The following is a 13,507-nucleotide window of genomic DNA, read 5'->3' as shown; positions in this document are numbered from 1 at the left end:
TAAAGCAGCCAAAACTGCTAAGTCTGTGCCTGTTAAGCCCCCCTCTCACAGGCCCAGTTCCAGTTCCCAAATGCTTACTCTGGCAGAGGATCTCATCTCTTTAATAAGGGGATCCCAATCTCACCCAGACAGGACCTCTCAACCTCCAGAAAAGAGACCTAGAGCAGAGCCCCCTGAGCCAGTGTCCTCAGATGACTCTTCTGATGATACAGACAATACAGACCATCCAGAGGCTCCTTTTTCTACTTATGAAGATTCCGATGCTGAAGAATCGATTCCTTCTGCCTCTCCACCAGAGGAATTTTCCTTTGGGGAAACCTTACATGCCATGAGAGAGCAATTCCAATGGCAGGGACAAGATTTCTCAGATTCAAGAAAAGGCTTAGGACCTTTTACACTTACCAACATAGGCCTTTAGCTATACCTCCAGTTCTTCCTGTTGTGGATGATGCATTTAATGATGCTTGCACTGCTCCTGATACTTTACCTCCAGCCCCTGCTAAGCCCGATAGGTTTTACAGGGTCCCGGACACTCATCACCACTTATACAAGGCTCCTTTTGCAGATCCTGAGACTATCTCCCAGGGGCCTAAGGCAGTAGCTTCGACCTCAGCGAAAAACCCTCTCCCTTCTGAAAGAGAATCCAGGTCCTTAGAGAGATGGGGTAAAAAAGTATACACCTCTGCTACTCTCTCAGCTAGGGCTTTGAACTGTCAGTTTCATATGATCCAATACCAAGAGTTTATGCTTGATCAGTTAACTAAGAAACTGTCCTCTGATGATTCCTTAGATAAGAAATATGTTCTAGAAATGGTGAATAACATTCAGCAGGTTAGTAACCATTCTTTAAAATGTGGCTATGATGCACTGGAGGCTTCATTTAGATCAGCCATGACTGGCACAGTTATAAGAAGGCATGCATGGTTGAAAGAACAGGTCTTGCCGGATCATGTTAAAGCAAAGCTATTAGATGCTCCTATGGATAAGGTCAGTATATTTGGTTTTCCTGCCCAACAGGTAATGAAGAAAATGGAAGAGAAGGCAAAATCTGTACAGACAGTTAAAGATTTCTTACAGGTTCAGCCCCCAAGGTTTAGCAGGAACTGGCCTTCCAAAAATTGGTCCTTTCCAGACTCCTCTAAAACTCAGAGAGGCAGGAATAGGCGTTCAAGAGGCAGAAATCAATCCAGAGGAGGTGCCTACAGGGGACGCCAGTGGCAAGGCAATAACCAACGAGGCACAGATACAACCACTACCACTGCAACAGGACAATCACAGTGACTTGGCTCTGACACCGCCTACCAGGGAACAAATAGCAGCACCCTTAGGCGGAAAGTTAGCCTTATTTTCAAAAACTGGCACTATATCACAAGAGACAAGTGGATTTTGCAAACTATAGACCAAGGCTACAGGTTTCATTTCCACACTTTACCAGTAAAAGATGAATGCCAAACCTACCACCAAATCAAAAGACAGAAGCTCTAAAACAAATAGCTCAATTAACAAAGATGAGAGCTGTGGAAAGGGTACCACCTACAGAACAGGGCAAGGGATTTTACTCCAGACTCTTCCTAGTACCAAGAAAAGAGAAAAGTTGGAGACCTATTCTCGACCTGTCCACTTTAAACACATTCATCATTGTTCCAAAATTCAAAATGCTGACCCTACAGCAACTTCTTCCCATGCTGGGCAAGGAGTATTGGCTGGTAACTCTAGATCTCAAGGAGGCATACCTGCACGTCCCCATACGACCAAATTGCAGAAGATACCTCAGATTTCTTGCAGGATCAGAGCATTATCAATTCTCAGCATTGCCCTTTGGCTTATCTACTGCGCCCAGAGTGTTCACGAAATGCCTGGCATCAGTAATCGCTCACTGCAGGCTTCAGGGAATCCAAATTTATCCTTACCTGGACGACTGCCTGATACAAGCGGACAACAAAAACAAGCTGACACAAGACTTACAAAGAGTCATTTGCTTACTACAAGCCCTGGGATACACAGTCAATTTAAAAAAGTCAAGACTGATACCATCCCAAACAAGAACATTCTTGGGTGCAGAATTGGACACAGTAAAACAGATGGCATTCCTAACTGCAGAAAAACAAGAACAACTTCCTCTTTACTTCTTGGCATTAACAAAGCAGAACAAACGAACAGCAAGGAAAGTACTGCAGGCATTGGGCATCATGGCATCCTGCATAATCCTGGTCCCCCATGCCAGACTGCATATGAGAAAGCTACAGTGGTACCTAAAGAATTTATGGTCTCAACACAGGCACAGCTTAGAAACCGAAATACCACTAATCCCATGCCTGAAACAAGAGTTCCTATGGTGGGCTCAGGCATGCCAGTCAAACCCAGGTTTGTCCTTCCACAGCATTCAACCAAGCCAAACCATCACAACGGACGCCTCAGACCTCGGTTGGGGGGGCCACATGCTGGACAAGTGCATTCAAGGCTTATGGACTCCAGATCAGCTGCACCTGCACATAAATCAAAAAGAAATGCTGGCAGTAAAACTAGCAATCCAGAATTTCAGACCATTCCTCAAAGAAGGCCAATTGATGAAAGGACAGACAACACCACAGTCATGTGGTACATCAACAAACAGGGAGGCACTCATTCATACCCCCTATGCCGAATGGCTCTGGACCTATGGAATATGGCTCTGAGTTACAACATTCAGTTACAGGCAATATTTGTACTGGGAAAAGAAAACATCCTAGCAGACATGTTAAGCAGAACTACCTCGGATGCTCACGAATGGATGCTACACCCGGACATCTTCAAGGCCATCACAAAGAAATGGGGAATGCCACAAATAGACCTATTCGCATCCCCACTCAATCACCAGCTCAAGAAATTCTGCACAAGGACATACCACCCACTTGCTTGGAAGGTGGACTCTCTATCCTTCAGTTGGAAAGGCCTGACAGCATATGCATTTCCACCTCTTCCTTTGATGCACAAGGTACTACTGAAAATCAAAGAGGAACGTCCAAGGATAATTCTGATAGCTCCAAATTGGCGAGACAACATTGGTATCCATTACTGAGGAGCATGTCTCGGGGGGAAACGTGGACACTACCCCTGATTCCTTTGATGTTAACTCAGAGCGACTACAACATCCTGCATCCAAACCTGAAAACTCTGCAACTGACTGCCTGGAACATTACATAAGAGCAACTAACCCAGATTTATCCCAAAGGGTTAAAGACATTATCCTTGAGGCCCGCAGACCTTCAACAAGAAGGAACTATGCAGGAAAATGGAAAAGGTTTGTCATTTGGAGTACTGAAAGAGGGAAAGATGTGTCAAAGGTAGATATTGCCAACATCCTGGAATATTTGGCAGAGCTTCTCCATACAGGCCTGTCCTATTCCTCCATCAAGATACATGCATCAGCTATTTCTGCAGAATACAGCTTCGATCCCCCTGTCTTCTCACATCCTCTACTCAGGCAGTTTCTGAGAGGAATTAAGAATGTAAAACCTCCTAAGAAACCACCATTACCAGCATGGGACTTGAACTTTGTGCTAGAAAAATTGACACTCCCTCCATTCGAACCAGCAGCAACAGCAGATCTTCAACACCTATCCTGGAAAACTGCTTTCCTGCTGGCAATTACTTCAGCAAGAAGGGTTTGAACTACAGGCTTTAATGGCAGTACAACCCTTCCTAATCTTCCATCAAGATAGAGTGTCCATGAGAACTAATCCTACATTTATGCCTAAGGTGGTATCCAGAATGTCTCTAAACCAGGCAATCCACCTACCTACCTTCTTTCCCAATCCACAGAACAGGGGGGAAAGACTGCTGCATACCTTGGATGTACATAGACAGTTGCGCTACTACCTGGACAGAACCAAGGGCAATAGAAAAACTGACCAGCTTCTAGTAGCATATGCAACAGGAAGGGAAGGAAAAGCAATTTCCAAACAGACAATCTCCAAGTGGATAGGAAATTGCATACAATTCTGTTACTCCTACCATGGAAAGCAAATTCCACAGAACATAAGGCCTCATTCTACAAGGGCTACAGCCACTACCACAGCTTTCTTACGAGGAGTGGCTACCAAGGACATTATAGAGGCTGCTACTTGGACCTCCGTGCATACATTTGCCAAGCATTATAACTTACCTCTATACTCTAGATCCCGAGCAGGGTTTGCCACTGCTGTTTTGCAAGGGATCCTAACTACACCATAATTTCTTCTTCCTCCTCCCCTAGTTTGGCTATGGTATTCTACCCATTTGTAAGGACTGCAGATGCATCCTTGAAGGACATAGTACAGTTTTGTACCTACCATAAATGTAGATGTCTGAACAGGATAGCATCTGCAGTCAGGATTACCCACCCTCCTTCCCCTCTGTGGTACTCCTAGGGTATTTGCCCACCTAATAGCTAGCTGGGGGGGGATTTCTTATGGTGTATTTGTTTGTATATATGTACATACATGCTTATTTTTTGTGTTTGCCTTCTGCTTTTTTGGAAACATTGGCATTTATCCAAAAATTTAGCTATCCAAGAGGGCAACTGGCATCTGGGGCAAGAAACACTGAGGAAAATGGCGTCGGCTGATGCCTTTATACCCGAAGACCTGCAGTGATGACGTCGGGTGAAGTGCGACACCAGCCGAGGCCAGACCCAGACTTTGGAATCCGGCCGACCGAAGGGCTGCCTGACGACAGGACAACCCATTTGTAAGGACTGCAGATGCTATCCTGTTCGGACATCTACATTTATGGTAGGTACAAAACTGTACTTTCACTGTGATCAGCATCTCCAGATCCCTTCAGTCCTCCCAGCTAATTCCTTCACCCCAGAGTTGCAGTGGCAGAAGTGCGGTACTTTGTTTTACACTGAACCTTAACTGCCATCTTTCTACCCATTTGTCAAGGCTTTCCAAATAGTTCACTGCATTGTTCCCCTCCACTGCCCACCATTGCAGCTATATTTATGTCATCAGCCAACAGGTTGAACCTGTTATTTATTCCCTCAGATATGTTTGAGGCAAGCAAACTGTATGAATATTGGATCTATTCAGTCCCTTCTGGTATTCCTGTAGTTCTTTCCCTAATTACTGAAGCCCCTTTTATCAGAATCCCTTTGTCCTGCCTTTCAACTATAAAGCTGTACATGTGACAGTCTTTGCTTTAACCCCCCCCCCCCCAACTTTATCAGTCTCCTTTATGGGACACAGTCAAAGGTCTTGGTACACTACATATGCTACTTCCTTATTTGAACAGTCTTGCAACCCAGTCATAAAACTGGATCAGATTGGACTGATGGCTTCTTCTGGCTGTGAGTGTATGTTGGCTGCTGTTCTGTAAGAATGTCCTCTAGAAATGCTACTAGCTACTTTCCAGGAGTTTTTCCATTACATTTCTGTCATTTGTTGCTAAACTTATAGGCCTGCTATAGTGGATTCTTCTGTCCCCACTTGTACAAGAGAGCCACAGCTGCAGTCCTGTTGTTCTGTCACTTCTGCACTAGCCACTGATCTTTTAAAGATCTCCTTTGAGGATCAAGGTCTGCCAGCATCCTAGCCAGATTTCTGAGAACTCTGGTGAGGCAAGCCTACCTGTGGTCCTTGTTTATTTTATTCTCCACAGCACAACACCCTTCCCCTTGCTTTCCTTTGGGATGACTACAGCAGAGTTTTCATTCAGTACCTGTACATGTTTCCAGGTGGTTGTGATCTTCCTTCCATAAGTGAGATTGTGCCTTCACTTTATCCTCTCCATGATGTGTTCTAGATTTTGCCAGTATTTAAAGGTAAGGCATAGATTAGGACTGTGCAGAAATAACCATCTTCAGGATCACAATCCTGTAGCATTATGCAGAATTTCACCTAGCTCATTCTTTCACATACAACCCACAGTTCATGTGTATAAATGATTACATACTATTGCAGTTAAAAGTATGTTAGTAGAATAAAGATGCATTCTTCATTGCTTGCTTTATTTATTATTTTCATAACTGGTGGGTAGCCTACCATTTGGTGCTGTAACACGGAAATGTGGCATTCATTAAAATAAATTGCTTAAATGACTATAGAGTAGTTGTATGGCTGTTGTTATATGCAATCTGCACAGTATGAGTTAGCAGAGAGTAATGTAGTATTGGTAGAATGCCTTGTTATGACAGAGTAAATGAGACAAGGACATAATCATAATTATGGAGAGATGTACATATATTTAGGTATACTGAGCGTATTGTAATGCTTATTTTTATAGTGGTGTTTACCTATCCCACTGAGCTGCAGTAATGGCTACAATGACTCCTCTTAAGGCAGCATATGTGGTGAATTCTGCTTCCCCCCCCTTCCATCAATATCCAGGGTAATTCTGGAGATTTAGAAGGACTCCCCAGAAGTCATTGCATTGACTCCCTTTTGGCTCAGAAAACATTGGTTCTCCCTTCTTATGGAATTGGGCAAGAGAAATTGCCATAAGCTTCCTCACAGACTGGATCTGCTAATATAAGATGGGGGCTGGAGGGAGTTTGATACATCACATTCACAATCAATTAGAACTGACTGCCTGGATTATTCAGCACTGATATATTTTAGGCACCTATTTCATGAGGATGTGCAGCAGGTAATAAATGAGGCAAGAAAACTCCTACTAGAAAATCCTGTACTGGCAAGTGGAAGCAATTTTCTAGTTAGTGCCTAGGCAATAACAAGAGGCACTTCAGGGATTTTGTACCACTGTTGCTCAAATACATATCTATGTATTTGACATTTGTTGACCGGGTTAGTCCATCTGGTGGGCTAAGGCCCTTTTTCAGTGGAGACCCGGGGAGAAAAGCTCCATGATTACAAAAATATGTACAGTTTACAAAAAAAAAAGAAAAATTGTTTCTAGTACATGAAGAAGAGTATTTAACAATGGACAGCAAGTATACAATAACAATACTGGTACCAGATAACATCCACTGGAAAACTGTACAGTGAGTATGCAATTTCAAAACAGATTACAGTTAACCTACACTGATGGCTAAATATGTTTGTTCAGGTAGGTAGACTAGGAGAGACTGGAAATGAAAGTAGAAGGACAATAGTGGGCAGTGTGAGGGGAGCAGTAAAGGAAAGAGGGATAAGAGAGCAGCATAAGCATGTTGAATATTCTACTGAGTAGGAAAAGGGTTTTAGAGGGGGAGAAGGGATGGGGAGTTAGGAAGGTAGAGTTGGGTCAGAGAGAAAGAATTGAGGGGGAGTAAGGAAGGTGTAGTTGGGTCGGAGACAAAGAAGTGGGAGATAGGTCTAGAGAGGTGGGTTAGTCAGGGAGCTGGTAACAAAGGCAAGGTTTATTTGAGCTAAAGTGATTTTTCACAGACTTTTTGAATAGGGGTTTGGAAGAAGTGTTTCGTATGTAATAATTTGTTTGTGTATCTGTTTTTGTGTTTGTTACATCTGTGTAAAAATCCTTTCATCTGTGTTTTATTTTGTGATTTAAACTATAAAAATGTAACAGTTTGTTGAATGTCTTTTTGGAGCTTTTCTCCCCGGGCCTCCGCTGAAAATGGACATGTATCCAGTCGGGCTATCCCGGTAAACAAATGTAAAATAAAATAAATATGTGAGTTAATTGCCTCTGGACTGACTGTCTTACTCCTTTGTAAAGGTTCGTCTGGCCATTTTAGAATGTCTGCCCATGGATGCTCTTTATTTGTGATAAAACAGTTTCTGAAAGGAGCTTTACACCTGAGATTTATTTTATTGTGTATTTATTTTATTTTACATTTGTTTACGGGATAGCCCGACTGGATACATGTCCATTTTCAGTGGAGGCCCGGGGAGAAAAGCTCCAAAAAGACATTCAATAAACTGTTACAGTTTAAAACACAAAATAAAACACAAATGAAAGGATTTTTGCACAGATGTAAACAAATACAAAAACAGATACACAAACAAATTATTACATTTTTACTCAGATGGAAAATTCTAGACAGTGTTTTTAAAAATTGTAGGGCATTAAATGCCTAGTAGGCTAACCTGGTAGCAGATCCAAGGAGATCATACGATTTATAAGTTAAGAAACAGTAAAGTGTAGGCAGAAGTCCTCCATGTGCACACGAGTGATGGTTAGAGTTAGTCTGGATTAGGACAAGGACATAGCCATCATTTTTTAAAGTACTGAATCAGACTTTTCTTGAATTGAGGCAGAGCGAGTTCAGATGTAAGATTAGCAGGAAGAGAATTCCAGGTTTTGCCAGCAGAGTTAGCAAATAGAGATTTACTGGCTCTGTTGTTGGATTTGAGAGTTTGAACTAGTAGTCTTTCAGATGAACAAAGTGCGCTAAGGTTACTGTAGGGGGTGATGAGGTTTTTAAGTATGGGTGTATTATCTGGTTGGTACAGGATCTTGTGTGCAACTATTAGTTGGTTAACCTGAAGTAGGTTTGGCAGTTCAAGCCATCCTAGTAGATTTAGGTTATGACAGTGATGAGTTCTGTAGGCTGCATCAGAAGTAAATCTAGCAATGTGATTATAGCTGCTAGAAAGTTTATTAAGGTCAGTTTTGCTGAGGTTTGTAAATAGAGGGGAAACATAGAGGAGGTGTGTGCGGGCAATTACAGTTGTGGCTAATGGCGTTAGGAAGGGCTTGATCCTATATAGTGAGCCGAGTTTTTTAACTGTTTTAATAGTTTTATTGATATGCAGATCAAACTTAAGGTTATTATCTAGTATAACTCCTAACAGTTTGGTTGAGGAATCTGGGGAAATAATGGCACCGTTGTTGAATTTTAATGTAAAGGTTATAGGGGCAGATTTGTGAGTGGGGGAGAAAAGCAGCAGTTTGGTTTTATTAGGATTTAACATGAGACGGCGGTTAAGGAGCCAATTTTCAACGGTGTTAAAAGTATTTTGGGATAGAATCTGCAACTCTGTAGGTGAAGTGTCTAAGCATACTAAAGTGGAGTCATCTGCATTTTGAATGCATGCTGCATTTGGGATGACCTTATACAAATCATTGATGAAAATGGAAAATAATAGTGGACCTAGTATGGAGCCTTGGGGTACTCAGAGGGTGATGGGTAAAAGGATGGATAGTTTGCTCTGCCATAGGACAGCCTGTTGTCTACCACTGCTATATGATTGAAACCATTGGATGTCCTCATAAGCAGGTCGGTCCTCCTTGGGATCTCAACTTTGTGCTGGAAAGGTCGACTGTCCTGTTTTTGCTCACAGGCTGATTTAAGGTTCTTGTCTTAGAAAAAACTGCACTCATCATTGCTCTGACATCTGCAAGAAGGGTGTCTGAGTTACAGGCTCTCATGGTAGGTGAACCTTATCTCATATTTCATAGAGATAGGCTCTCATTAGGAGCAAACCCTTCTTTTATGCCTAAAATGATTTCAGATTTTACTTTGAATAAAGCATCGATCTTCCTGTTTTCTACTCAGAACCTAAAAACCAGGAGTAAAGGATTCTGCACACACTGGATGTGATAGGCAGCTCAGATACTACTCTGACATAACTTAAGTCCCTTAGAAAAGCTGGTCTGCTATTTATTTCTAATCAAGGGACAAAAAAGGGACATCTTGTGTCCAAGACATTTTCTAGATGGCTGTCATTAGCTACTGTTTTTTTCTTGTCCCCACTATGGCAAATCCGTGCCAGGCAGTATCAAGGTATACTCTGTTAGAGTCTTGTCTTTTATGGCATACTTGAAGGGGTAGACTCTAGAAGCATTCCAGAGGCAACTACATTATACTGCATACACACCTTTCAAATCAGTACAGACTGGATTTCTTTTCAAAGTCTACGGTGAGCAGTGCTAAGACAATTCTTCAGGGGCTCCAGGATCTGTATGGTTCGTCCTCCGAGGTTGAATAAGCAGTAGAAATGAACATAGTACACTTGTGTAAGTTGTACTTACCAATAACAGTAGATGTTCGAATTCCTCACTGCTACAGTGGCTACAGACACCCTTCATCCCCCTATTCTTGTATATATATTTGGAGTTGGGATATAAAGTAGGGTTCTTTGCATTTCTACTTTATATGTTTCATTGTGATTGTTTTTTGGTTCAGAATTGTTAGAGTCCCCTCTCCCTCTCTCTCTATATATATATATCTATAGGCAAGAGAGCCCTGATGAATGACTGCCATCAGAGTAAAGGTGTGGAGGGCAGTAAAAGCTTTTTGAAAATGGCCGGTTGTTGTTTCCTGGGCAGGGAAACAACTCATATAGCCCAAAGGCTACTGCAGCACTGAATAATTCAAACATCTAATGTTATGGTTAAGTGCAAGTTACATAACTGTATTTTCTTTGATATAGCTAGCCTATGGTGGCTTTGATTTTCTTGTGGTAGTTTTTAATACTTTCTTCCTGGGAAAGAAGCCATTGTAGAATCTTAATGGACACTTTATTTTTAGTCAGTGCAGACCATACCGTTGTTTCATATTTATTATTTTAACGTTTTATATGTTGCATTTCATTTACAAGAGTTTAAATAAACATTTATAAATATTTTTTTCTTCTCCAAAGTAATTTAGGGTTAGCTGTTGAACATGCATTGATATAAGATTAATGTTTAATTAGATAATTTTTTTTACTAGTGCAGTTTTAGGATTTATGTCAGTCCAGTGGCTTGCTCTGCTCACAGTGCTTAGTTTTCAGCCGGGATGCCTTCTTTCTTGAATCTGCATCTTCTACCTGTGTCCAAGTAAGATTTCAGCTTTGTACCACATGCCAATGAGCTGCTGTAGCTGGTTGACAATCCTCTAAATTATCCACAAGTGTAAGCTGGTATTGTATGAGGGTGTGTGTGTTGAATCATACAATGAGTTGGCACCCTCTGTGACTCACATCAATTGAGCTTGGATAGCCCCCCCCCCCGCAGCCCTGTGTTAAATTAAGCAAGTGATTAGGAATTATTGTGTTAATGATTGAGCTCCAATATTTTTTGTTTTGTTTTACTAGTGTTTCTCTTTTAGTTATAAATAACATGCGATGTAATATTGAGCTGAAATAATTCTGTTATTCCTTTTGAAGCTGTTATATATTTTTGAAATTTTGATTACATCCTTTTGGGGGCATTGAACAGGAACGTGCTTAAATTTCTAACAGTAGTAGTCTGTGCAGTTAGTGACCCTGATTTGTTGCCTGTGTGACAGGTATTGTATAGAACTTTGATAAAGACTCTTATGGGGTATCCTATTCTGAGAAAGTTACCTAGAATAATAGTGTACTATTTGTTTAGAGGGAGTGTATATTTAATAGCTTTAGACTGTTACTGAGAGACATGGCAGTACCAGTCAGTATTCAAGGTCATCTTGAAGTTTGCATATACAGGGATGTATAATGTTATGAAGGTTGATTAGAGCAGTCAGCAGAAAGTGGATAAGGGTTTTTCAGAAGATGCAGTGGGAGAATAAATTACAGGCAGACTAAGCAGTGCTATAAAGTAAGTGTTGTAGTTATTTTTCAATCATCTTTTAAGCTTTCTCCGCAGCAAAGGTACGCAATAATTATTATTATTCTCTCTTTTTTTTTTTAAACAGGACACTACAACGATAGAAAAGATGTTGAATTGTTGTGATGATATGTAAGTACCAAACCTAGTCATGGATCCACCTACGCTGCATTTGTAATTGACATAATTTTAGATGTACAGCTTTGAGAGTCAGAATTAGCTGACATTTCTTTTCATCAGAAGAGGACTGTATTATGAAAACTGCAATATTTACCTTTAAATGTATTTTATAGAACAAATATGCTAAGTAAAAAAATAGTTAGTGGGACTTTTAGTTTTGCTTTAGCAAGCACCAAAATTAATCCAAAAAAAGCTACTGGCACTTTTGTCATTAGTAATTATATACATACATGCATGCAGTATTACTGATGATGCCGGTACTCACAAGTGGATGTTTATCAAGACAAAGGCACAAAACAGCATAATTAACTCTTCAAAAACTCCTACATCTCAGTCTTAAGAGAATATTTATTAGTGATTGCTATGGGCCCGTGTGGAAAGATAAGGGAAGATAGTAGATGGTATAAAGTTCTGGAGAGAAGTAAGTTAGTGGCCATTGTGTGATACCTGCATTACAAGTGTAAATCCAGTCTGAGAGAAGCAGCAGTAACATCACTGAAAATCGTCTCAGAACTGCAGCCCTTGTACAATAAACAGTCAATATTTTTCACAGTGAATAGTGGCCGTGGAACATCCCTTCCTTTGTGCGTAAAATAGTTTCTGCTATATCTCCGAACCAGTATGTACTGTGTCTGTGCACTAATCTATGCATTGGTTCGATTATTTTTTTTTCCAAAATTAGGAGACAAAGATGAAATGCTGTTACATATCTATGACTAATACAAGTAAATCAAGTGATATGCAGACATAATTGAAAATGACAGAAAATCTGAACAGATGTTTGCATCTTTTTGAAGAGCAAGCACAGCTTGCATTTGCCAAATATACTTTCTGAAAGTGGTTTGTCATTTGTTTAGTTTTTGCAAGCCATGGAGTGCTACAGTTATGCTCCATAAACATGAGAAATGCAAGCTAGTTAAGCACCCTATGCAGTGTTAACATAGGGTCTGACACTGTGGACTGATAGGGGACAGTGTCAACCAACAAAGAACAGCAGCAGCAGGAAAAACAGCTTTAAAAATGTTAAATACTTCACTCTATCACATGTATAAGCAAAATGCATGGTAGAATGAAATGTCTAACATCTTTTAATGTAGTTAATTCTTCATAGAGACATTTTGTTTCAGCTTGCTATCTGACTGCACTGAAGTGTTTTACTGGCTTTGAAAGTCAGTACAACACTTCTTGCTCCTACACTTTTACCTTTCTTTTCTGTAATTAGTAGTATATGGAGAAGATATAACCTCATGCATTACCAAGATTTTATGATCAGATCCCAGTGATCGTAACCCTAGTCATATGTTCTTGACAAGGATAAGAGCCTTGCAGTCAAGGTGAAGTTCTTGGCATTCATGTCTTGAACACATAATAAGTTGGTTACAGCTGGAGATGTAATCCTCTGTATTATGATTAAAACACTGGCAGAAATAATCATGTAATTTTCTAATGTAGTTTCTTATTCCAAGAATGCTTCTTTGCAAAATATAATTGAAACGGTGACCTGATAAAGCTTCTATACATTTACGTTGCACCACAAGTCCAAGGTCCGTAACAGAAGAAGGGGGAGACATTGGTAGGACAATATTGATGAGCAAACCTGTCTTAGCTGTAACCATCCTGATTTAATCTTAAAGCTGCTTTAGGTTCTACCCTTTGCTTACATTTACTGCTACAAAATCATTCATGAAAAAATGATGGCAGTTATGTGAGGTATATATTATAATCATAGATCCATAAAAGGAAACACTTGTAGCAGTATGGATACTCTCCCACCTTGTTTTGGATTTGAGTTTTTATATTTTACTGATAGCCTGCTGGCTGTCTTGCATACCCTGTTACAGTGCGTGTGTTCACTGCATATTACAGTTTGTTGTTATAAACAGTTGTACAGACA

At 40.6% G+C, this 13,507-nt stretch overlaps 1 protein-coding gene across 1 annotated transcript in view; it reads left to right on the top strand.

The window, feature by feature from the left end:
• Window positions 1-13,507, top strand: part of ZDHHC21 (zinc finger DHHC-type palmitoyltransferase 21) — a 1,352,192-nt gene that overhangs the window by 1,278,882 nt on the left and 59,803 nt on the right. The window contains exon 7 of the mRNA XM_044061254.1: window positions 11,522-11,565. Coding sequence (XP_043917189.1) covers window positions 11,522-11,565 — 44 coding nt within the window. The remainder of the gene's footprint in view (window positions 1-11,521; window positions 11,566-13,507) is intronic.

Source organism: Protopterus annectens, chromosome 2.part0, assembly GCF_019279795.1.
Source record: "Protopterus annectens isolate FY-2018-M chromosome 2.part0, PAN1.0, whole genome shotgun sequence".
Taxonomy (NCBI): Eukaryota; Metazoa; Chordata; order Ceratodontiformes; family Protopteridae; genus Protopterus; species Protopterus annectens.
This window is presented reverse-complemented; position numbering and strand designations above follow the sequence as displayed.